The following is a 24,474-nucleotide window of genomic DNA, read 5'->3' as shown; positions in this document are numbered from 1 at the left end:
GGCTCAGCTACCAGAAACACATCTGAGAAACACATAAACTCTGGCACCGGGCCAAAGGCCCGTGGGGGTGCCTGTACAGACAAGGAATACCTGGTCAAGGCCCAAGGGCACAGTGACTCTTGGAGTCTTCTCTGAGGTTCAGATGTTAATTGAGCCACGGCATGAGAGCCCAGTGAGGTCTCTTCTTCTAGGCTCTGTGCTGGACTCACATTTCCTCCACAATCCTTCTATTCCTATCAGGGAAGACAAAATGGCAGTGAGGCAGATGGGCTCACTTGTGACAGAGGATGAACTGCCCTCATGGATGGGCTTTTCCTCCCTGTCTGAGGTTGAGGTGGCGACAGAGTTTACCAACATTGTCTGTTCTGGCAGGCTGCACGCCAACTTGACCTGCATTTTCTCTCAGGGTGGAATGGTCAGGTTCTGTGGGGCTTCTTACCCCCCCCTAACCTTTGTCTTCCCTCCGGTACTCAGGAAAATGGGTTTATCAATCCAGATAGGATCCTGGTTACCACCCTCGGCTACATGGACAACTACATCAACAGCGCAGCATCTGGCTCAACAGCCTTCGCAAGCATCCTGTGAAGAGTGTTACTTTGACAGGTTTATGAGCCTCATGCAGTCACCACAAATTGAAATAGTCTAAAGGATTTAATCAAAGTGGTGGTCCTCAGCAGCCACAACCAATACTGGCTCACGTGGTGCTATTTCCTCAAGGTCCTGTACCTCCTCAACAGCCTTCAGAGCACAGGCCACCTCCACCAGTTACACCACAGCCTCTGGAAACTCCTGTACAGCCTGATTTAGGGTCTCCCACAGATGGGGAGGCCTGGATCTGGCTCCTCAGGAGGACCAGTCACCCCCCAAGATAACCTTTTCTTAGCAAGATACGGATGAGATGGATAAGGGTGACACCCATGCATTGGCTACATTTTAGCACAACCTTATGGGGAGATTGCCAGAGTTTTTAAGGGTACCGTCTTCACAGCATGTATCTGAGGCGGGAGTCCTCGCAGACATTCTCATGCTCTGTGCTTCAAATCAGTCACAACCCCATTGCAAAAGGGACGTTTTGTCACTTGCCAAGGAAGTTTGGAAGAAACCTCACTTCACACATACACTCAACAAACAGCTTGATGCTAGATACAGGCAACTGGAAGTGGATACCATACTTCTAGCTTCACATCCTCAGCCTCATTCATCGGTCAAAATGGCAGCAACGCTCTGTTCCAAACCTGCCTTTGCAACATCCTCAAGGGCAGCATCTTCATCCTCGGTCCTTTGCAAGGAGGACAGAGTGCTAGAGGATGATGGTCATAAGGTCTATTCAAATGCAGGTTTGCATTTAAGACAGGCCAATGTGGACGACATACTGTATGAAGCTAATCAAAAGCTTTGGGGGAAGATGGCAGATTATTTGCCAGATTGTCCTCTAGAATGCCATGGAGAGTTCAAGGCAGGCTTTGCAGAGGTGAAGCTAGTAGCACAGAATTTACTCCAGTCTCCGGTGGCTCATATTGTATAGGCACAAGCATGATGCGTAGGACCCTTCAAGGAGGTAGACTGTTTCCATTCATCTCTCAGCGACGAGCTTACAAAGAAAAAGGCGAGTTGACAGACTGTAAAATCTCTAGCTATTCTTTTGAGGGCCAATCTCCAAATGTTTTGGTCACACTCAAGACAGATCAGATGATAGATCCAGATCATTCAGTGGTTTCAGGGGATTTCAAGAGAGGACGGCCAAGCAGCCCAACAGGTCACTCAGCATCTATAGGCGTAAGAAACAGCACATAATCCCCAAGTGGTTTATCTCACCCACCTCATCTACACTAGCCTCTGATCCTAACAAACAATGAGGGCAGCATCCAGACCCTTAGGTGGTAGACTGGCTCTGTTTTCACAGCAGTGGAGTCATCTGTTTTGAGACCCCTGTATACTTTGTGGTTTCTTCAGGGTTACATCAATCAATTGCACCACAAACTCTTGCTTCCTCCCACTTCTGTAAATAGGCTCTCCAGCATTACTCAAGGAATTTGGGCAGCTGATTCAAGCTCAGGCAGTCGAACCAGTTCCCCCCTCAGACAGGGGAAAAGGGTTCTATTTGAGGATCGTTGCAATTCCAAAAAAGAACCAGGTGGGCCTGTGAGTGCTGGGTCTTTCCTTTCTGAATCTATACCTACCACTAGAAACATTCAAGATGGTGATGCCAGCCCAATAGCAGAATACCTCTGTGTGGGAGATCATGCTCCCCAGATCTAGAGGACGTTTATTTACTTGTCCCAATTTGGCATCCAAATCGTAAGCACCTTTGATTCATGGTCATGGGAAAACATATCCAATACCAGATTTTATATTTCTGCCTCAATTCCGCTGCGCAACCGTTAAATTATGGATTATTGGTTGATCAGAGCCAGTTCACTGGCTGAGGTGCAAACAATGCTTCTGGCCCTTCTGGACATATTCTATGACCTGTGGTTCTGAGTCAATCTCAGCAAATAAGATCTGGTACCCTCACAGACCTTAACATTTGTTTGGATCAGGTGAAGAAGGAAAAATTGTATCCTACCCTGGACAGATACAAGGATAGTCTTCGGGCCGCACACCATTTTCTGAACAGGCAGGCCACATTGGTATGGTGGTATCAACAACTGTTGGCGATTCTGGCTTCCTCCATCCTTACAGTTCCTAATGCAAGACTCAGATTGAGAGTTTTTCAGCTTCACCCGACTTCTTCTTGGGACCACTAGAAAGGCTTAACAGTTAATCTAGAGAGGTGGGCATCCATTTGGTTAATACACACTTAAATATTCATATACACTCGGACAAATGGTATAAGGCCCACAACAGCAAACCGCATTCGCAGATAGCAGTAAAACGCTTTATAAAAAAGAAGACCAAGGAAACCATCCCCAGTGCTGTGTGTTGCCTTCCTGATGACTTTGCTGCTAATTAATGTATGTCTAATTTCATCACAAAATACTCCTCATAAATGCAGTGTACTTTTAATAGTTGATCCAATCTGAAATACAAATTCAGCTGGACCAGGAAGAATTGATCCAATGCATTCGGTCTTCCAAAATCCTTGTTCAGGGAAGGCATCTGTAAAACATATACAACAAACAAAATATCTACCTACCTGCCCTCCCTACCCTGATAACCTTCCTAGTATGTCCAGTGCTGTCTAAATAATGTAGACAAATATGCACAAAGATATTATTGAAAAACTGGTCAAAGCTCTGTATACATATATACACTCCTCTAGACAAAAACCTGGTGAATAATCTGTGTGCACACATTCTTATCTTAACAAAAATAACTCAAATCTCTGTACAACTATGTATATCACACCGTTTCACCAATCTGCACCAAATTTTGCACAGTTACTTGTTAATACCCTCCGGACATTACTAGCTACACGAAATTTGGGCACCACACCCCGTTCCCTGGATTTCAGCACAAATTAAAACGTATTTGTGGCAAAGCGTTGTTCCTTATACAATACCACACTGTTTCACCAATCTGCACCACATTTTGCATAATTACCTGTTAGGACCCTCTGGATATTACTGGTCGCATGACATTTGGACACGCCACCCCGTTCCCTGGATTTCTGCACAATTCAAAATGTGTTTGTCGGTTTGTGGCTTGACAAAGCGTTCCTTATACAATTCCATACCATTTCACCAATCTGCACCAAATTGTGCATAGTTACCTGTTAGGACCCCCCGAACATTACTAGCTACATGATATTTGGACACCCCACCCCTTTCCGTGGATTTCAGCACCTTTACACATGAGACGGTTGCCTGAAATCGGCGAAACATCAGTGTGGTCGTAGAAGGACCAATCCCGACACGAGGAACAAAACTCAAGCACTAGGCCCTAGGAGAGACAGTTTCCAAGATATTTGCACTGCAACAAACTGCATAACGCCAGGATGAGGCGACAGGAGGGGAGAGAGCACAGAAGGTCCCACCAGTATGCAGCAGCACACCAACTCTCCCTCCCCCCCAACGGCTGCTCTGGGGTATGTCAGCCTGCCCATTTTCAGTGCAGTTTACTTCAGGGTGCAAAGCACATCAAGCAATAAGCAAATCGGAACAGCAACCTACAGAATGGGTACTTCTGCTAGCTTACAATAAAAATTAAAAAATTCATAAAAAGCAGTAAATTACCTTGGCTTCCGATGTATTTCAACAAATTCATGCAGAGCCTTGGATGAAGCTACCAAAAAAGTATAAACAGAAAAGCAAAGTAACATAACAATGGCATGTTGTTTGTATTGATGTAGAGTCACTGTTTGTTATTCCAAACACGAAAATGTGTGTAGGGCCTTTTATAGTCACAATATTGCTTACAAAATTGGAGAAATTGTTCCTACTGTAAACACTTGAACATTTCAATTGAAATGGGAAATCCCACGTTAAAATAAAGGTTTCAAAAAGTTTCCACAGTGTGCATGCCGTCGTTATGATGTCACCACACCTAAAAGTGATGACGTCACAACGGGATGCTCTGCTGATATGGTTGTGTTATCCCTTTTGTTTGGAGAAGAAATGTAACTTATGTAAAAAAAAAAAACATATGGATTCAGCCCAAAAGGAATAAAAATAAAGGAATAAAGTTTCCATCGTCAAAAGGGACTCTCTTAATAACTACAAATAGAAATCAAAGCAGGAAACTCAATGCACTATGCAGTAGTGTTAATAGTCTAATGGTACCTCTGCCTGTTCATAAAATAACTATCGTGTCAGGACATATTACAATATCTCTTAAAACGTAAGTGTACAAATTCATGTGTAATTCAATTAATTAGTAGTCAGGGTCAATAACGTTTCCTTTCTCCCTGCCCGCAACTCCTTCCCACTCACTTTTCTCCCATGTCTTTTCCCTGAACATCTCACTCCCTCACTCAATGGTTTTCAGCCTTAGGGTTCTTTTTGACAGTGAACTGAAACTCTTCCAGTTCATCACACCAACTGCCACCACACCAGATACGACCTCCTAAATATCCTCAATATAGAAAATTCTGCCCTCATCCCATGCACCGCTCAACTAAAACCTCAACTAATGCCACCACGATGAATGACTGTCTGTGTAGAATTGCTCTCTTTTTAAATTCCTGCTACTCATCTTTAAATCGGTCTATGATCTTGCCCCCACTACTTTTCTGCCTGCATCTCACTGTACTCTCCTCAAAATCTCCTCATCTATCAGTTCACTAAATATCCTCTGTGCCACCTTCCCCTTTACTTCCTTTTGCCTTCCCACGCTCCACTGGAATGCTCTCCTCCAGCCATCAGAGCTACCTCTTCATTTGTATTCTTCAAATCATGGTTCAAACTCCATCTGCTAGGGATAGAAGGAGCACCCCTACCTACCTACCATAGCTAACTGCCAAACCTACCTCTCCAGCACTTTGCCCTCTGGACTATTCTCTAATTTGTAAATATTGATATTACCGGCCTAAAGCTCTCAATGCTAAACATATTGTTATGTACTCCAGTCCTTGTCCCTTGTGTGTGTTCCCACTATTTCCCCTTCATCACCCAATTTACCTCATTCACTCCAATAGTGTTTTTTTATTTTTTTAAAGGCTCCTTACCCGAGGACTGCCTCTGCTCTCTTATTGACTACTTTCTAAGGGCCTCATCACGAGTTGGGCAGTATCCCGGCTGGGATCCTGCCCAACTTTATTTGCGTTTGTGCCCACCCGCCCGGTGGTATTGCCGCTGGATCACAGCTTGGACGCTAACAGTTACTCCCCATTCGGTCTACCGGTAATTGTGCCGGAAATTGGCAATTTTCTAGCGTGTTTACTGCCAGCTCTGAGCTGGGGGTAAACGCGGCAGACTCGAGGTTGGGCAGACCCTTGAATGCGGCAGTAACTCTGTTACCATCGCGTTTAAGGGCTACCGCCCAACTCGTGATCAGGCCCCAAGTCATTTCTGTTTGAAATGATACTCTGTTGTTCCATAAATACAAAAACAAAATGTATGTTCATAATGAGATAATGTATGTTTTGTGTGGACACAAAAATGATTACCGACGTAACCCGACCATTTCTGGGAACTGTATACTCATCTTGCTTCCGAAGATTTCCAAAGATGATAACCTATTTACAATATTCCAGAAAATGAGTGCTTTTGATACTGATAGCATTGTTTAGCACATTCGGTAACTGCTCCATTTTCTTCCCTCAGATTTTTTTTGCGTTGTACCCAGGAGTCAAATGATTCAAAATAATTTATGTTGGCTCCTGGGTCACGCTTGCATGTTAGGCCCAAATGACGACAGGAGCCCCATTAAGGTTCGACCTTCTCTTTATTAACTCCAACTCTTACTAACTGAACTTTCCTCCCTGTCCCTCCCCTTCCGCCTTCTTCCCGCCCTGGCGTGCTCTCCTCTCTTAAAGGAGCCGCCTCTCTTTGTTCACCCACATCATCTCCCCTGTGCTTAACATGAAAGCTTGGAGTCTATATTTGTTCGATGAGCCACACGGGTCTCGCCACTGTTCTTTGGGGAATGCCCAGGGACTCTCTGGTTTCACCAGTTGTTTCGATTGGAGGGCTTGCATCTTCTTCCGGCTCTAGGTCCTCTGCTGTAGTTTCCGGGGTGTCTGGATCCTCGAGCTATAGTCTTTTGAAGAATGACGCATTCCGGGTTATCTCACCTGGTTCTCCTATTGCTGTTATCATGGGTCCCTTTACAGCAGTGATCACTTGGGGCTCTGGGCTGTAGCGGGTGTCCGACTTCCTTAGTTGTCTTTGTCGGACCAGGACTGTCTGCCCTACTTCCAGCTGTGGTTCTTTTGCGTTCCTTTTCTTATCGGCCCATTATTTGACACGTGCTTTCTTCTCAGCATCTTGTTCCCTTATGGCTGCATCTTGTTCCGGGGTATAGTCTTCCCATTGAGGAATGCGGGTTTGCGGATTGTACTTGACCATTAGTTCAGCCGGTGTTTGTCCTGTCGCATCATGTGGTGTATTCCGGTAGCTCCTGAACATGCAACAGATTGCCTGTGGATGTGGCATCTGATCTGTTAGAGCTTTCTGTCGTGTTAGCTTTATGGTTGCCATGAAGCGTTCCACCATCCCGTTGGCCTGGGGCCAGAGTGGCATGATTTTTTGGTGGAGGAAGCCAAGGTGGTCTGCTAGTTTCACGAATTCACGTCCTTGGAATGGGGGACCATTGTCTGTTTTTACGGTGGCTGGAATGCCCCATTCGCTGAATAGTTCGTCTATGATTGGAACTGCCTCGTAGAACGATGTTGATGGTCTCTGCTTGACAAACGGAAATCGCTACAAGCAGGTATCCTCCTTCCTCTAGGGGTCCATAGAAGTCCATTGCAACCCTTTGCCAGGGTCTTTCTGGTAGTGGTATCGGTCGCATCTGATTTGGGTCTGTCTTTTTCGCCGCTTGTTGGCAGGGTCCACAGTGAGCTAGGATGTCTTCTACTTTGATGTCCATGTAGAGGAACCATATGTGGTTTCTTAAAACTTTCTTGGTGTTCTCGATCTCCCTATGCCCCTCATGGGCTATTGTTACTAGTGTTTTCTGGAGATCCTCTGGGGCTACCAGTCGGTTGCCGCGTAATAGTATGCCTTGGTCTGTGGCTACCAGCTCCGAGTGTATCTTGGCTATGCGGCTTAGGTCTTTCTTGTCCGGCCCTTCCCCTCCATTGCTTCTTCCGTGCAGGTTTTTCCATTTGTTCCTGCAAGTGAGGTGTAAGGCAGCTTTGATGGTGAGGTCAGCTCTACTTCTTGCTGCGAACACCTACGTTGATATGGTGGGAGGCATGGCATTGGTGGACAGGTACGCTATGTATTCTTCCGCTTCGCAGACTAATGAGCTGTCGTTGTCTCTGTTGGGTGTCTTGACAAGTAGTCAGATGGGTTGGCATCTCCCCCTGGTTTATGGATTATGGTGTAATCGTATTCTTGGAGTCCTATGCCCCATCGTTCAATTCGGGGGGCATCTTCGTTTTAGGGTTCCCAAATAGGGACAGTAAAGCTTGGTGGTCCGTGACCAATGTGAATCTTCGACCAATTACGAAGTGGTGGAACTTTTCACAGGCCCACACGGCTGCTAGGCTCTCTCGTTCCACCAGTGAGTAGGCCTTTTCGGTGGGGAATAGGGCTCTGCTGGTGTAGGCCACTACTGCATGTTGGGCGCTGTCTCCAGGGCTGGTTTGGGCCAGGATGGCACCGAGGCCTACTGGGCTGGCGTCGACTGTAATGATGGTGCCCCACTCGGGGTGGAAGTAGGCCAGTTGACGGTGGTTGGCCAGGCTTTCCTTGATGGTCTGGAAGGCCGTCTGGCACCGTGAGTCCCAGTTAAATGGGGTGTCCTTCTTGGGGAGTGTTCGAAGCCGGTCAGTGGTGGTGGCATAGTTTTGGAGGTATCGTGCGCAGTTTCCTGCCATTCCCAGGAATGATCGTAGGTCAGTCATGGCTTTTATTTTCTCCGGGTCGGCCGTGATGCCTCTGTGGGAGAATGTGTCCAAAGAACCTAAGGCTGGTTTTATTGATGTCGCATTTGGGGTCTCTGAGTGTCATGCCTGCATCTTGCATATTGCGAGGAGTGCCCTGTCATGTTGCTCTTGGGTTCTTGCGAAGACAAGGATGTCATTGCTATAATTTAGGGCGTTGACTTCCGATGATGGTTTCTTGAAAGATCTCAGCGGCTGAGGATATGCCAAAGTTGAGGCGTTTGTATCTGAATAGTCTCTCGTGCGTGGCAAAGGTGGTAATTGGTCGAGAGGCTGGATCTATGACGATCTGATGGTGTCCCTGGTTAAGATCTAATTTAGAGAAGTTTGTTGCTTGATTAAGCCTGACGAGCATGTCTTCTAGACTAAACCCGGGATGCCTTTCCCTCTACATGGCAGCGTTGGGAATGCACATGTCAACACATATGCGCAGCCGTCCGTTGTCTTTGGGGACAATTACGATGGGTGATACTCAGGGTGTGGGTCCTTCGGCTTTCTCAATGATGTCGTTCTGAAACAGGAGTTGTAGTTCTTTGGACACTTGTGCTTGGAGATGAAATCCCACTTTGCAGGGGTGTTGTGGTACCGGTGCGACCTTTGGGTCAATATGTAATTTGATGACAGCGTTTTTCAGCATCCCTACTCCTTCAAATAATTTGGGGAAGCGTGTTTTGAGGGTGTCTTTGTCGATGGGCGAACAGGTTATCTCTTGGATTTCTTCCCTGTCTGACGGGTAGCCTTTTATTATTTCAGTCGATTCGTATTGGAGGTCGATGAGTGACAGGGCTCTGGCTGTCGGGTAAACAAGTTGGGTCGTCTCATAAGGCTGGTGTGGGATGTGGGGCCAGCGTTGGCCGTTGGGAATGCCCCAGCGTCAGCGGCTACTTGCGCTTGGTCGGTCATGGTGGTTCAGTTCGTGGTGCTGTGGGCGTGTTGATCGTGGTCTATTTCTGGGTGTGACAAGGTGGGTAATGAGCCCTTCGGTCTGTTGGGGCTGTTGGCAGTATCAAATTGGGGGGGCCACGGTTATGGTTCCCTTTCTGTGTGTGCTCTTGCCCGCGTTCCGTTTTGTGCTTGGATATCAGGCGTCTGGGCGTACACTTTTCTTTTATCTTCTTTGTGTGCTCTGCGTACCGTGCCTGGGTAGTAGGCTAGAGGTGCTTTGTCCACGTTTTGCTGATCCTGGGTGGCAGGCTGAAGTGCCAATTGGGCCTTCTGCCACGTGGGATAGTGGTGTATTGGCTATGATTTGCTGAGCCTGGATGGCAGGCTGATGGGCCAATTGCCTTCTGTTAGCTGGGGGTGGCCGGTCACATTACGTGAAGGGTAGGCGTTTGTCTTTAATCTGGGGCCTTTGGCGTGTCCTAGTGCGCGGTTGGGGCAGGTTTTCTTACCGGCACTTTGTCTTGCTTGCGGCTGTGTCTGGGCCACCGATGACTCCGGCTGCTGCTGCATAGTTGTGCGCATGTTCCGGCACATGTGTTCGGGCTCTTCTCCTCCTCCGCGCTGCTCGTGGGAGGCCGACAGGTACCGCTGCTCGTTCCTTTCTCGGCTTCGCTCCGTGGTCTCTGCTGGGCATACAGTCGCTGCGGTGGCCTCCTTCATTGACGATTCACTTCTTTACCATGCTGTTGGGCATTCTGTCTGTGGTCTGCTGGGCTCACAGTCGCTGCGGCGGCCCTCCGTTTCTGAGAGTATGGCAACTCGGTTTGCTGCTGCTGGGTGTCCTGCCCGTCTGCGGCACACCTCGGATGCAGCGGCTTCCTCTTTGCGCTGGTGGGCTCTTCTGCCCTCCCTGCGGCACGCCGTGGATGCGGCGGCCCCTTCAATGACCTGCTGGGCTTGTACACCCGACCTGCGGCACACCGTGGATGCGGCAGCCCCTCCGATGTCCTGCTAGGCTTATGTCCGACCAACGGCACGCCGTGAGTGTGGTGGCCTCGTCGCCAGTTGTTGGCTCCTGGGTCACGCTTGCATGCTAGGCCCAAATGACGACAGGAGCCCCGTTAAGGTTCGACCAACTCTTACTAACTGAACTTCCCTCCCTGTTCCTCCCCTTCCGCCCTGGCGTGCTCTCCTCTCTTAAAGGAGCCACCTCTATTTGTTCACCCACAACAATTTATATTGAACAAGTGCAGCGCTTACCTAGCCTGTTGACAGCATTTGTAAAAGCAGCAAGTTGGTAAATTAGACATGGTAAGAATGGAATATTTACTAACCTTGGGCAACAGCTCAAGCGCTTTATTCAACTGTTTTGTGTAATTGTGCAATAAGGCACATGGCAGGTGGCCGGGAAGCCCACTGACCACTGGGGAGTAAAGAAAAAAACACAAATTCCATATGGTGATGCACACACCTTAGGGTAACCAGGTGGTGAACCACCCCATATGAACTGGAACATTTGGGTTTACAGAGCCGAGCGACCATGGATATCCTGTGGTGGTCTCGTGTGGGAAAGTAGGCGGCACTTAACCCACTCTTTATGCCTTTCTCACCTTGTAACACTTTCGGGTGTGGAAAGACCAGCGGCATTGGGCAGGGGGAGTTGCCGTATTGCAGGAGAAGGAGGAATAAAGGGGACAGTAAACGGCACATGGTGGGTTGTTTGGGTGAGCTTGAGGAGGAGAAGGCACTCAAAGAGACCAGCAGCAGGAAAGAGGAAGGCGTGGAGTGTGCAGGCTGATATATTGTAAGGTAGGTATTGGTTTAGTGAGTGCAAAGATACTACAGTGTAAGTGCACATTTTTGGGGTGGTGAGTGAGTAGAGTGGTTAGTGTAATGAGTGCCTGTAAAGTGAATGATGCAGAGTGACAGGAGGGTGTTTGAGTAGTTGATGGGAGGACATTACTAGTGGTAGTAGAGTAGTAGTGGGAGGAGGAGAGTAGTAGTAATAGAAGAGTAATAGTGGGAGGAGGAGGTTAGTAGTGGATAGGAGTAGTGGAATAGAGTAGGAGAAGACGCAACATCAAAAGGTGGAGGTAAGATCTGGAGGAGTCAAATACTCAAAGGATATCAGCAAAGAGGGAGGAGTAAGAGTAGAGAGGTAGAGGTGAGTGTAGAAACCTCTGGATATTAAGCACTTTATAAATAACGGTTTATAGTCATAATGTCGACAACAAAAATGTCGACAGTCAAAATTTCGAAAACAAAATGTCGAAAAAAAAAATGTCGACTTTTTTTTCAATGCATTTTTTTTTAAATGGGGGGGGGGTCCCCCCCAACCCCCCTTTTTTTTTTTTTTTAATTTTTCCCTTTTTTTTAACTCCCGAACCCCTAAAATAAATATATAATTAAAAAAAACGAAAGTCGACATTTTTTTTTTTGACTTTTTTTGTCGACATTTTTGTCTGTCGACATTTTTTTCGAAATTATGACTGTCCATCATAAATAACCTATCACATCATATCATAGAATAGGGATATCTAGGAAGTCCCTGAGGGAGATTAGAGACCCAGCGTTTACGGATGCCTGGGTTAGGGAGGAGAGTCATGACTAGACAAAATCTAAAGACTTGAGTGATTTCTGTGCGATCTGTGGCACTGTGTAATGGTGAAATTACTTCTACGATCAAACTCCGGAGTCTGGACCACTGACACCCTCACATTCTCCTATGCAAAATTCCTCTTACATCTGGAGCCTTCCTTGCAATATAGGGTACAGTGGTTAGAAATATGTCACAACAGCTCCCTATCCTGGGAGGTGGCGTCTTGATATTGTGTTTGAAGCTCACATGGACTGTTCTGTTTGTGGTGCAATGTTGCTGGTGATGTGTGACGTTTAGGTACGAGCAAGAGATATGGCGTTCATTACAAGTTTCCTGGTATCCCAGCAGTAATTCGGGTGGGATACCGGGAAACGGACCTACCGCTACCGGCACCTGATATCCTGGTAATTCTGGGATATTCAAGGTGCCGGCAACAGCAGTCATTCCCTATACCATTGGGTCTTATAGAACTTTGTTGGAGGAATCGCAGGTATTCCGGCTCCAGCACTGGTAATACCAGGGTTGGCAATTTCTGCTGTTTTTGCCGGTAGGGGCCTGATTTACCTCCAGCTCTTAGCTGGAGGTAAATCAGTGAACCCCCATCGGCAAACTTGTGGTTTTGCAGTGCGGGAAAAGTGGCAGTCAAGGAATTACGGCCCCTTTTACCGCCACTTTCCCACACTACTAAACTTGTAATGAGGCCCTTTTTGTTATTCTGTCTTTCCTCAAAACCAAAAATTAAAGGCCTAGGATTTAAAGCGACAAAGTCTTATGCTTTGAAGAGACATGTATTGCATATTGCCTATGGCATAGTCATAATCAAAATACAATAAATGTGCTCAGTCGAACAAAAATTGTGCCTGCAGTCGGACCTGGGTTTTTGCTAATATTGTATAGACCTAGTGTGTGACCTGGTAAGGCAGCAATTACTACTCCTCTGGTGCTGCAATCACTATGGACTACTTTGCAATTCTTGTGATAGCTCACCAAGTTCAGTGCTCTCTGCTGATATGGGAGCGAGGCCTTTAGGTGATAGTTTAGAATCCTAGAATCATGGTAGGCTGGGATAGCTCCGCCTTTTGTCCTTCCAAGGTTAGCAAACTGTTAAATTGGGTAATGTTACTGATGTTTTTATAGCTCTACAAAATAGCAAAATGCTTTTGAAAGGGCTACAGTATTGGAAAGAGACAATATTACTATCATGGTTTAACCAGTCTGACAGCAGATCTCTTAAAAGTAAGAAAGCCTTCAGCGTTTGCTAGTTATTTCTTTACATTATCTTTAAGGTATTTATTGAGAGCGGACCAAACCTTGGGGCGCAAAAGATCCCTTGTCATAGGGTAAGTACACAATGAAGGAAGCAGACATACAAGGGAGCAGGGAGCTAATAAAGGAGACAATGTAGTGTGAGCAAATAGGCAGCCAGCTATCTATAAGCGACCATGAGCAGAAACAGGGGGAAGCAGATCACCCAGTCTTAGGTTAGGTATATAGTGTAGGGTGTGTGACCTGGCTGTTAGGGAGGAGCCATTTTTTGAAGAGGAGCGGCTTGAGTTCCTTCATGAAATGTAGAAGCGACGGAGCGAGTCTGGTGTTAAAGAGGAGGAGGTTGCAGAGTCTGGGGGTGTAGACAGAGAAGGCCTGTCTACTGGTTCTTTCCTTCTTGCACTGGCAGAGTTCAAGTCTACACTGTGGAACATAGGCCTCTGGAGATGCTGAGATTTTCAGGGAGGTAGCTTGGGGACTTGAGGACTATGGGCTTGTAGATGATGCAGTAGGATTTAAAGATGATACATGCTTGCAGCGGGAACCAGCGTAGTTTGATGAGGATCGGGCTGATGTGGTGAAATCTGCAGATTCCTTTGCTAAGTCTTGCTGCAACATGTAGGGCACATCATCGGGTCCCAGGCTGGTTGCCAGAAGGCCTTCCAGAATGGCATTGCCACAATCGAGGTGGGCGAGGACCAAGTTTTGGACAGCAGATCTGAAGTTGTTTGCTGGCACGCAGGCCTTGATTTTCTGTAAGAGGGAAAGTTGGTACCAAGCAGTTTCTATCTTCTTTGCTATGTATTCCTTGAAGGAGAGGTTTCTATCGATTTAGAACTGAAGGGTCTTGACAGGCATGGTCAGCTGGGATGTTTAGCACTTGAGGTTCATAGCGGAAAGCAAGGTCTGGGTGTCAGGATGTTCAGTGTTGTTGGCCAGCAGTAGGTATTCAGTCTTGGAGGTTTTGAGCATCAGGTAAGTACTGACATACAGGAATGGATCAATGTGAGGCAGACTGTTAACCAATGGATATTTCTGATGGAGTTATCTTGAGCTAGAGCCGTTTTACATCTGTGTATTGATGTATGTGGATGTTGTGTGGAGCTACAGGGTTCCGAGCAGTTACAATGTAAAGGTTGAGGATCAAGATGGAGAGTATGGATCCTTGCAGGACTCTAAAGGTGATGGGTAGAGTTGGTGATCTCGAGGAATCCATTTGGAAGAATTTGGGTTTGTCTTGCTGATCCCCATGCAGCAATGTAGAATGTTGCAGAGTGTCTGGTCACCTAGGGATGCCGGACGCTGCTGAGAGGTCAAGGTGAACCAGGAGACAAGGATGTCCATCATAGAGGATGTTAAGTGCATCATCCATCAACTTCATGGTAGCAGTTTCTGTGCTGTAGTTGGGTATGGAACCAGATTAATAGGACTGAATGAAGTTGTTGGTGGTGACGTGTTGGAGGAGATGCATGGCTACTGCTTTCTCAAAGATCCTACAAAGGAAAGGAAGATGGGTGATTTGGGAAGTAATCGTAGTAGTCCAGTGCTAGTTTCTTGAGAAGTGGCAGGATTTGTCTGGTCTTGAGTGTTGAGGGGGAAGTGCCTTGAGTAAGAGAACTGTTACTGAATGCCAGGGAAGGGAGGAGTACTTCAGTGGGAAAGGTCTTGAGTACAGAGGCAGGAAGGATGTTGTCCGCTTATGATGTGGCCTTCCGGGATGCTACAGTGGCCGTTGGGTCATCCATGTTGAGGGTCTTGAAAGTTATCCAGGTCATGGTGGTTTTGCGAGATGGTATGTGTGGTGTGCTGTCAGTTGGTGCCTGTGCTGGCAGATCATGCTGATCTTGTTGAGGAAGAAAGAGTTGATTGCAGGGGTTATTTCCATTGAGTGCTGGATGGGAGGGTCTGGCATAGCCTTGATTCAATGCTTGATGGCTTTGAAAAGGGATCTGCTTTCCTTGTTGGGCTTGGCTGTGGTGTTCTGGTAGTAGTTGGCCTTGGAAGTGATAATCAGTCTTATGCATGTAGCATAAAGTACCTTGAGCAGGGCAAGGTCAGATGTGCTGCAGGATTGTCACCAAGTCTTTTCTTGTTGCCTGATGGTCCATTTGTTGCGGTTGAGTTATTGAGTGTACCAGGTTGCTGAAGGTTTAGGCTTGAGGGTCTGTTGTTAAATCAGGGAATGGTGGTTGATGTTGGCTGAAAGGGTGGTGTTCAGTTGTTGGAGAAGCGAGCCACAGTCCTGGTTTGTCTGGGGTAGATCGTCCTATGTGAAGTAGCGGTTGGCGATGTCATCCATGACAGCTTCCACTCTGAAATTCTTCAATGATCTGATGGCTTATTTGCTGGGATTCCGATTGGTGTGCTTGACTGGGGTGGGGTGGCTGATGTCAAAGGGGATTGCCAGATGGTCTGATCTGTCGAGCAGGATTGGAGAGCTTTGACAGATGGTGAGCAGGGTGGTGATGATGAGGTAGAAGATGTTACCTTTCATGTGCGTTTGGTCTTTCCTGTGCTGTGTTAGGTTTAGAACAGAGGGCAGTAGAGATCATCCTTCATAGATGAGGTTGCCAAGGATGTTGAACTCACAGTGGAAGATGATGTTGGTGTGCGTAAGAGACATTGTTGTGACTAAGTCCTCCAAGTCTACAATGATGAAAGCGGTGGGCTTGGGTGGACTGTAGATGCCGAGATTCCCTATTGTGAAGAGCAAGAAGTGCCAGGAGATTTTTTTTGAAAGAGGCGCGATGGTGATGACATCTAGTTGGGTGCAATGTCATGATACCTTGTATTTTATGATGAGGCTCCTGCCCATCTTGTTTTGACGGCCTCTTTGTAGAATACTGCAGCCGCTGGGTAGGAGGACATCTAGGATGTGGGTGGAGTTGGATGTCATCCAGGTCTTGGCATTGAAGATGGTGTCTAAGTCGTGTGTGGTGATGACGTTGGTGATGTCTGTTGTATGGCTGATTGCTGAGCAGATGCTGGCGAGCATCAGTTTTCGTGTATTGGCGGATGATGGGGTGCTGATGGGGTCTATGGTGACACAGGTGCAGTTGCTGCAATAGGGTGTCCATGATGTTGCTGGTGGGCAGAATGGTAGGAAATGAGTTGTGATGGTGGGGATGGGCTATTGGGAGAGAGGGGTGAAACACATATTCAAAGGAGCATACCTGATATTTTAAGAGCAGCGGTTATGGTCCAGAGTCCGCCTGGTCCACACATCAATTGCCCTTTTCTTTGTCTACACTTTGCTTCGGATGAGACACACCGTGTGATCTAAGAGTTAAGAAAGGAATGGAAGGGGCAGGGCTAAGCAGGTGGGTGATGCTTAAGTCACATGACCTTCATCCACTTGCACCAGCTGATAAACTGCAAAATATAAGAGGCTGTGAGTCTGCTTAAGTAGGGAAAAAAGAGTGTCAAGACAAGAAACCACCAACGCATTAGCAGTGATTGGCACGTGAGTGGGGTTTAGGTCACTGGCTTTAGTAGCTGGATATTTCAGCTTGTGATCCATCAGTTTGTTAACTAGTGTAGTAAAGATTGTTTGAAAAACATATAATTGTCCTTCATTGTAGTCAGAGATCATGTTATATGGCTTTCCATGATGCATTTCAGTGGTTGAATTTCAACAGTGCTGGTTCAATTTCAGTGGTTGAATTTCAACAGTTCTGCTCCACCTATCACTTTGGTGAAATGATGCCATATTACAGCGAAATTGAAATAGTTAATCACATATCCAGTCGTCCCAAATAAGTATTTAAAATATTGAAAGTCAACATTTGAGAATCTTCACTTCTTTTTTTCAGCTTGCCCAGCCTCCGCCCAATGATGGATGTCAACTATCTGCCTCTGACAGACATGAGGATAGCACGGACGTTCTGCTTCACCAATGGAGGACAAGCTATGTACCTCTGCTCTCCTACAGAGATCCAGCGAATAACCTACAGTGCAGAGATGTGTGATAATCTGCAGGTTAGCATGGTGCCTAAGCAGGTTTGGTGGGGTGGGTGGGGTAAGCATAACTGAAGTTATAGTGATAATGGGATTTAATACTTCTAGTAGAATTTATATATTTACAATGAACTTTTGTTTTTAGATAAAAGGTGGACTAGTATTTTAATCACTATATAATCAATTGAAAATGCTTTACTTTGGTTAAAAAAAATATAAAAGCGCAAAGAGAACCACAAAACAATATACAACCATTGTATGTTATGTTCTTTGACAACAGAGGTCTCAATTTCAGATGAACAACAGGATTGTCCAATATTCAAGTATATATGTACTTTGACAGTAACTAGCATCCATAAACAAGAAGCCTATCACTGTCCGGCATACAAAAACCAGTAGTTTTCAATATCTGCTGTGTTGAAAATAATTAATATGTTAAAAAACATTGTTATTACATCCGTAGATATGAGACCTGCTGGTAAAAATACACGTTCAGGATGATCTACATTCTTTCCTGTAGCATGACTTCTGACATCCTCCCACCAAAAGTATATTCAGGAGGAGGATCAGCATGGCCTTTGGTCAGACCTTTCCAGTTCAAAACTAAAATAAATAAAAGCTAAGTCTACAAATAGAGATGGATAAAGAGATGAGAGACAAAAACGATCAAGGGAAAGAACAGAGACAGGAAAAGAGGGGTGTAAGCAAAGAGAAACAGAGAAAGAAAACAGAGATAACTAGAGGGTGAGAAATAAGCAGAAAGGGATATGGTGAGGGAGAGGAAAATATGGAGAAAGAGAGGGAGGTGGAAGTAAAGTGAGAGGTGTCTAGCGGGAGAAAGAGTGCTTGCAAGAGAGCAAGCAAAACCAGAGAACTACGAGAGAAGAGAAGCAGAGAGACAGACCCTAATGTCAAAGCCTGAATCTCATAATTCAACCTAAGCACAGATATCGGCAGACAACCCAAATTGTGGTTTGTATGCCCCACTGCTCTGACAATGTAGTCAGCCACAGCCCTTTCCAGGTTTTCATTACTACCTTTATTGCCTGTACCCCCATTCCTGGCTCTAGGTGCTGCTGCATAGATGTTGGGCTGGGGTATTTCAGTTGGAATATTCAAGGCTTATGTAGGGTTTGGGTTACTCTTGGCCACGGGTTTCTGCAATGTAACCAGCAGAACTAATCCATCCTCAGATGCACTTTGGTATTAGTCCATGTATTCACTGTCTCCTTATTTATCCTTCTCGTTTACAGTAGGTTGTAAGAAGCCCACCTTTGGGGGCTTCTGGTGACACATCTTTCTTTCTATGACTACTTACATTTGTACCCATTCCCTCTTTAGAGCACCTGCGCTACCAAACATTCTAGGTGGAGAGTTTCCCAAAATGAAGAGGATAAGTGAATACATGTATTATGACCTTATCCCTGATTTGGAGGGCCCTTTGGCTTGCACTAGATTATCTTGAATATCCTGCATTCCATTGCTGATGACTTGTTGGGTTACAGGGACAGACACACTTCTAGACAGACTTCTGGAAAGGATGCCTGTGCAAACATGGTAGGTCTCTATTCTTCTATACAGATATATTGTGAAAAGGCAGATAAGTAATTAGAGCCTTACCCTGCTGAAGAATATATATTATCTACTCACTTAACTTTGCAGAAAGTCACATCACCCAGTAAGGTGATGTGACTCTCATCAGAGAGTGGTCACCCTCATCAGTAAGCATCAGGATTTTAAGACACTTGAATCCTTTCTCGTTTGCAGTCATCATATGCAACAGAGCTCCACCAGACGTAGCTTATCATAAGTGCATTATATGCTAACAACCTATACAGTTGTTACACATGATAAAACAACATTGAAAAGGGAGGTTAGTCTGTACAATATCAAACTATGGCTTCTTGTTTGCAGTTGATGGCAACAATTTTCAGTACTTCTCTGGGAGTCGATGAGGATATATATTCAATAATTCGGTTGAATCATACAATATCTTTTGTGGTACGTTCATGTTTTAATTATTTAAGGTAAGTCTAATACCTTTTTCATTTTTTTTTCCTGATTGCGCGCAGGAAATGTTGGGAGACTTGTTTTCACCAGTGGAAACGCCAGAAGCTCAGAACAGAGGGTTCCTGAAGGGGCTGTTTGGTGGCAGCGGGCAGACGTTGGACAGGGAAGAGCTGTGTAAGTGATCTCTCCTAAAAGGGGCAATCCCTGTGAAGTGGGGAAAGTAAAACCAGGAAACATATGACGTTACTTGAATATTTAATTATATGCTTAGAGCAAAGTATAGGTGGACAGGCCCCACCCACCATGGGTAGCAACTGAACAGAATTAAGAAGAAATCTTATCAGACCATGTTCAAATAACAACAAGGAGGGGAGATGTGTAATGTATGTACTCTTCGTCCCTTCATCACGAGGCGCTGCACAAGCTCACCTTGTGATGGAAGGACAAATAGAATGTTCTAACACGGGACGAGAATGCGAGTTTCAAATGCAGCTGTTGCATGATCCTTTGAAATACCGAAGCAGCTGACACTAGCCCAAAAGGTAGTCTCCTGTATTGGTACAATCCATTCGGTGTAATAAACGCTGTCATCTTCTTAGATTCTTTATGTAGCTTAACTTGGTGGTATGCTGACGTTAAATCAAGAGTAGAAAAATACTTGGAAGGTCCAATGGTGGACACAATTTCTTGTATATTTGGGAGTGGATGTCTGTCTGGGATCACACTCTTATTTAATTCTCTCATGTCCACACATATTCTCAGCTTTCCGGATTTTTTTTCGCAACACCACCAATGATGAGACCTATTCACTGGCTTCTATTCTTTCAATGATCTTCTGATCTTCCAATAATTTGATTTCCTTTCTTACCTCTTCTCTCATAGAGAGTGGGATGTTGCGCACCTTCTGCACTACAGGAATGTGGCCTGGTTTCATTTTGATCTCGTGAACAAACCCACGCAGGCATCCAATTTCCTCTCTGAAAATTTCCTTCATCATGTCAACATTATCAGTGGTCTTTCAACTCTTTGGATTCCTCCAGTGCCACTTTCAATTGAATATACTGCTTCGTCAGATGCGGCATCTAATTTTACTTTTAGTTTGCTCTGGTGAGTCCAGCTTAACAAAGGTGTTCTTCCTTTCTTTGTTATGTATATTTTCCCATTGGCTCTCCTCTCTTTGAACTTGAGTGCTCCCCCGAACCATCCAATGACATCTATTTTAACTTCACCATATGCTCTGGGTCTTATCTCTGGTTCATGTAGATACTCATGTTTCTTTCTGTCCCAGAGATTTTGTGGTATCCGAGTGTACTTAGCCCCCGAATCAATCATCATGTGCATGTCAGTTCCATCAACACACACTACAGCTTTGGGACTTTCCATTTCTTGTTCATTTTCCTCATCAGTTACGACAAATACGCATTCTTCTCCATCTTCATCACTACATTCATCATTGCCTATCCAATTAGTGGAAGTGTTCTGTATTCTGCAACATCGGGCGTAATGACCTTTACCTTTGCATTTCCCATATATAATTTTCAGGGCAGGGCATTCTGGGTTATCCGCCCAATGATCCATGCTATCACATCTAAAACATCTCCCTGTATTCTTCCTTCTAGGGTCATCTCCTCGTCTGCGTGGACTTTTCTTCCTCCCATCACCATTGCTGACCCTAAGGTTCAGTCTTTTTCTTTTATCGTCATTCCAAGGCAATCTTCCACTCCTTCCTGACTTGTATCTTTTACCAGAATTTTCTGTTACTTGAGCAATGGACTCATTATCCTTGATCGCCGTGGGTATAGTAGTCTTATCTTTGGAGATTTTATGCTTAATTTCAGTGGTTTGTAGTCTGTTTTCCAATTCCTTGACGCACCTTTCGGTGTGTTCTACTTCTTTGGCCACGCGTAAAACTGTGTCCAAGCTGGGATCATCTTCAGCCCACAACCTTTCTCTCACTTTTCTGCTCCTACACTCCAACATGAATTGATCCCTCAATCTCTCATCCAGTTGGGCATTGAAATTGCATGTTTTAGCCAATTTCCTCAAATTTGTAATGTATTGTTCTATACTTTCACCTTCTCCTTGAGTTCTCTTCCCAAACTTATAACGTTCCAGGATGGTACTTAGTTTCTTTTCATAATGCTTGCCCATTTTCTTCACTGATCGTTCATATTCATTTAAATCAATATCTTCATCAGGAGGTAGATCCGACAAATCTTCAAACTTAAAAGTTTTGGCCACACACAACACGAGCGTAATGTTCAAACATTTTAATCCACCTCTTCCATGGAATTGCCGGCTCGCCAACATCTGACAGAAAGAACATGGGCGGTGGCACACTACTGAAAGCCATGGTGGATATATATCACACAGGTGTGCTGGGATGATTAAATGCGTGATTGTAGCCTTTAATTATCAAAGTAAATTCAGCATCAGTACCTCCAAATTGCCAAAAGGGAACATATGTCCAGCAAACTGTGCTTGAACAAAACGACTGTTATCCATATTATTTCCTTCTCAATGTCAATACAACTGCATTGGCAAATGTACTTGCCCTTATATGCTGTATTATACGGTAAGAGACGTTTTGACTTGCAGAAGTGCTTGCTCTCGTGTACTGTGTAGTACGGTAGAGATTCAATGCAGCAATAAAGCGTATCCGGAAGAAAGCACACGCAGCACGAAGGAAAACAAACAGAGTCGCGCAGGCACTCACTTGTGGATAGCGCTCCAGCGCTCACGAACAAGAACTGGAAACTGATGGAGCGGAGCGGCCACAGCTTTTAGCACAGCTGCAGGGCCTGCTACACGCTTATGGCACAGCTGACAAACCGAGCGGAGTGGCCACAGTTTTTGAACAACTGCAGGCCTGCTACACGCTCATGGGTGTGTCGCTGGAAGACCGTTGGAGGGAGAAATCAGGAGGAAGTATGCAGGCAGTAACGCTCTCAACAAAAGGGGCGGTGGGGCCTGAATCCCATCCTCGTCGCCACTTGAAGTGGGGAAGATAAAACCAGGAAACATATGACGTTACTTGAATATTTAATTATATGCTTAGAGCAAAGTATAAGTGGACAGGCCCCACCGACCATGGGTAGCAACTGAACAGCTGCATTTGAAACTCGCATTCTCGTCCCGTGTTAGAACATTCTATTCGTCCTTCCATCACAAGGTGAGCTTGTGCAGCACCTCGTGAGGAAGGGACGAAGAGTACATACATTACACCCTGCCAGGGAAGCACAGGCCATTTATGCCAATATTCCATTTGATCCTATCTTGGCAGATGAACATTTCGGCAGCTAATAATCTCCAATTGTGTTGAATATCTGTTTATTTTTTGTTGTTGTTGTGGAAAACATGGCCAGAATGGTTTGGCTACTAACCGCACAATATTCTCATTTTATTTATTTTCTCATGATGTTATGTTACTGCTGCTTTCCTTCTTCGTAGCCACCACTTCCCACTGCATATTGCCCTCCTAGCTAAATCCTACAGCTCACCCTACTTCTGTCTTTGCATCCACATCTGTGAGAAGAGTGGTACGGTTCATGGTTTGATATCAGGTTATGAGTCTTGCAAGAGCTGAACTACATTATGGTTTTATGAGAATGGATTACTCTTGTCTGGCTGTTGAAATGTGTTGATGTCCAGACTAGGCACATGCCAAATTCACTTAAGGTTCACTGAATCCTTTTTGTCAGTAGAGATTCTAAATATTAAATTGCAATTTAATTTGAACTTTCATATTATTATAGACTATTCCCTGGACCATGTGGTGCCGCCCCTCATCCATTTGATTTTATGTGCAGTAAATCTGGCATCAGTCGCTTAAATATTGTACCTTCCACATGACTTCCAATGTGCAGTGTAAAAGACAAATGTTTGTATTTGCATCTTTATTTGTGACACCACCTTGCATTGTGTTGAGTGTGAGTGGCCCAGAGGAAGATCACATACTAAAACATAGATTGTAATATTGAATAGCCAAGGAGTCAACAAACATGGCCATCTGAATTGGCTCTGCTACTTTCTTTCTCAAAACATTATTTTAATCTAATTTAAGGGCATGGTCCTGTCCACCTGGGTCTACCCTCAGGTTCACTGGTATTGCAAGGTGTGACGATTCTCTAGGTATTGTCACTTCATCCCAAGGGAGAGCCTTTTCTTTTCTTTTCAAAGGTCTATTATATCTTTGACCCTAGAGTCACAGTCTCAGTAGAAATATTTGGTAATGTCCAAAATCCTGATGTTCTACAGGCACATTTGAAGCAGGTCATTTCTTCCCAGAGATATGTCAACACCATCCCCCCAATCCTCACCGAATTCTGTGTAGTCCACCTGGATGTTATACCTAACACACTCTTTTACTAGGATGTGCCTGATCTTAAGCAGCCATTCATGAAGTGTTGGGGCTGCCTTGCTTTTACATTTCGGGCAACCACCTGTTGCGTTGCCAGCACCATAATCATACATGCCTTAAAAAGTGTCCTCCCCTGCAGTGCCGCGTTCCTTTCCCATAGGCCCAGCATGCACTCCTCCATCCCCAGCGGTAAGTCTAGATTTGTCATTTATTTGATTGACTCTCTCACCTGCTCCTAAAAGGGTAGTAATGCCGAGCACAACCACCATATGCGGGCCCAATCCCTTCGCCCCATGCAGCCTCTCCAGCAGTCCGACGAAGCCCCCGGATACATGGACCCCAGTCTCTCCGGGCTGTAGTGCCATTGGGAGCCCCTTATAATTGAATTGACCGGGTGAGCTTGGGAATGTTACCCCCACAGGAAGTCCCATTCCTCCTGCAAAATTTGCCATGCCAGCGTCCTTTCCCATTTCCCCATGCAGGGCCATGTCCCCTTCATTGCCCCATCAGTGATTATGGCGTCTGCGTGGGATGTGATGTATCTCTCGAGCACAGTGAATTGTCTGCACACCGCTAGTTTGTTAGGAGGGTGCAGCACCCAGTACCTGAGGTGGTAGTACCAGAGCCTATCTCCTTCGGAGAGGCCAAATTTCTGGTAGCTGCATAACATCTCTGAGTCACGTGCACCCAGCTGCTTTCCACTTCTCAAATGCCCCTGCTTCCATTCCCGGCGTGAACTGTGGATTCACGAATAATGGTGTGAATGGGCCCGGGAAAGTCGATACCCCCCTCGTTTTATTCAGTCGTCCCACGCCTCCCCCACCAGTGCCATAATTTGTAACACCCCCATGCTAGCTGGCCAGTCTGGTTTAACCAGCCACAGCACCTCTGCCATGGGGGCCCCCA

General features: G+C 45.6%; 1 protein-coding gene across 6 annotated transcripts in view; it reads left to right on the top strand.

Annotated features, from left to right (window-relative positions):
* The window catches only part of STXBP5L (syntaxin binding protein 5L), a 3,950,894-nt gene that overhangs the window by 3,874,608 nt on the left and 51,812 nt on the right, over positions 1-24,474 (top strand). For all 6 annotated transcript variants that reach the window (XM_069635832.1, XM_069635831.1, XM_069635829.1 and 3 more), the window contains 2 exons: positions 17,054-17,219; positions 19,271-19,382. In XM_069635832.1, the coding sequence (XP_069491933.1) occupies positions 17,054-17,219; positions 19,271-19,382 (278 nt within the window). The remainder of the gene's footprint in view (positions 1-17,053; positions 17,220-19,270; positions 19,383-24,474) is intronic.

The sequence above is a fragment of the Ambystoma mexicanum genome, chromosome 7p (genome assembly GCF_040938575.1).
Source record: "Ambystoma mexicanum isolate Mex_15411 chromosome 7p, UKY_AmexF1_1, whole genome shotgun sequence".
In the NCBI taxonomy this organism is placed as follows: domain Eukaryota; kingdom Metazoa; phylum Chordata; class Amphibia; order Caudata; family Ambystomatidae; genus Ambystoma; species Ambystoma mexicanum.
The sequence above is the reverse complement of the archived record's forward strand: the minus strand, read 5'-3'. Positions and strand labels throughout refer to the sequence as shown.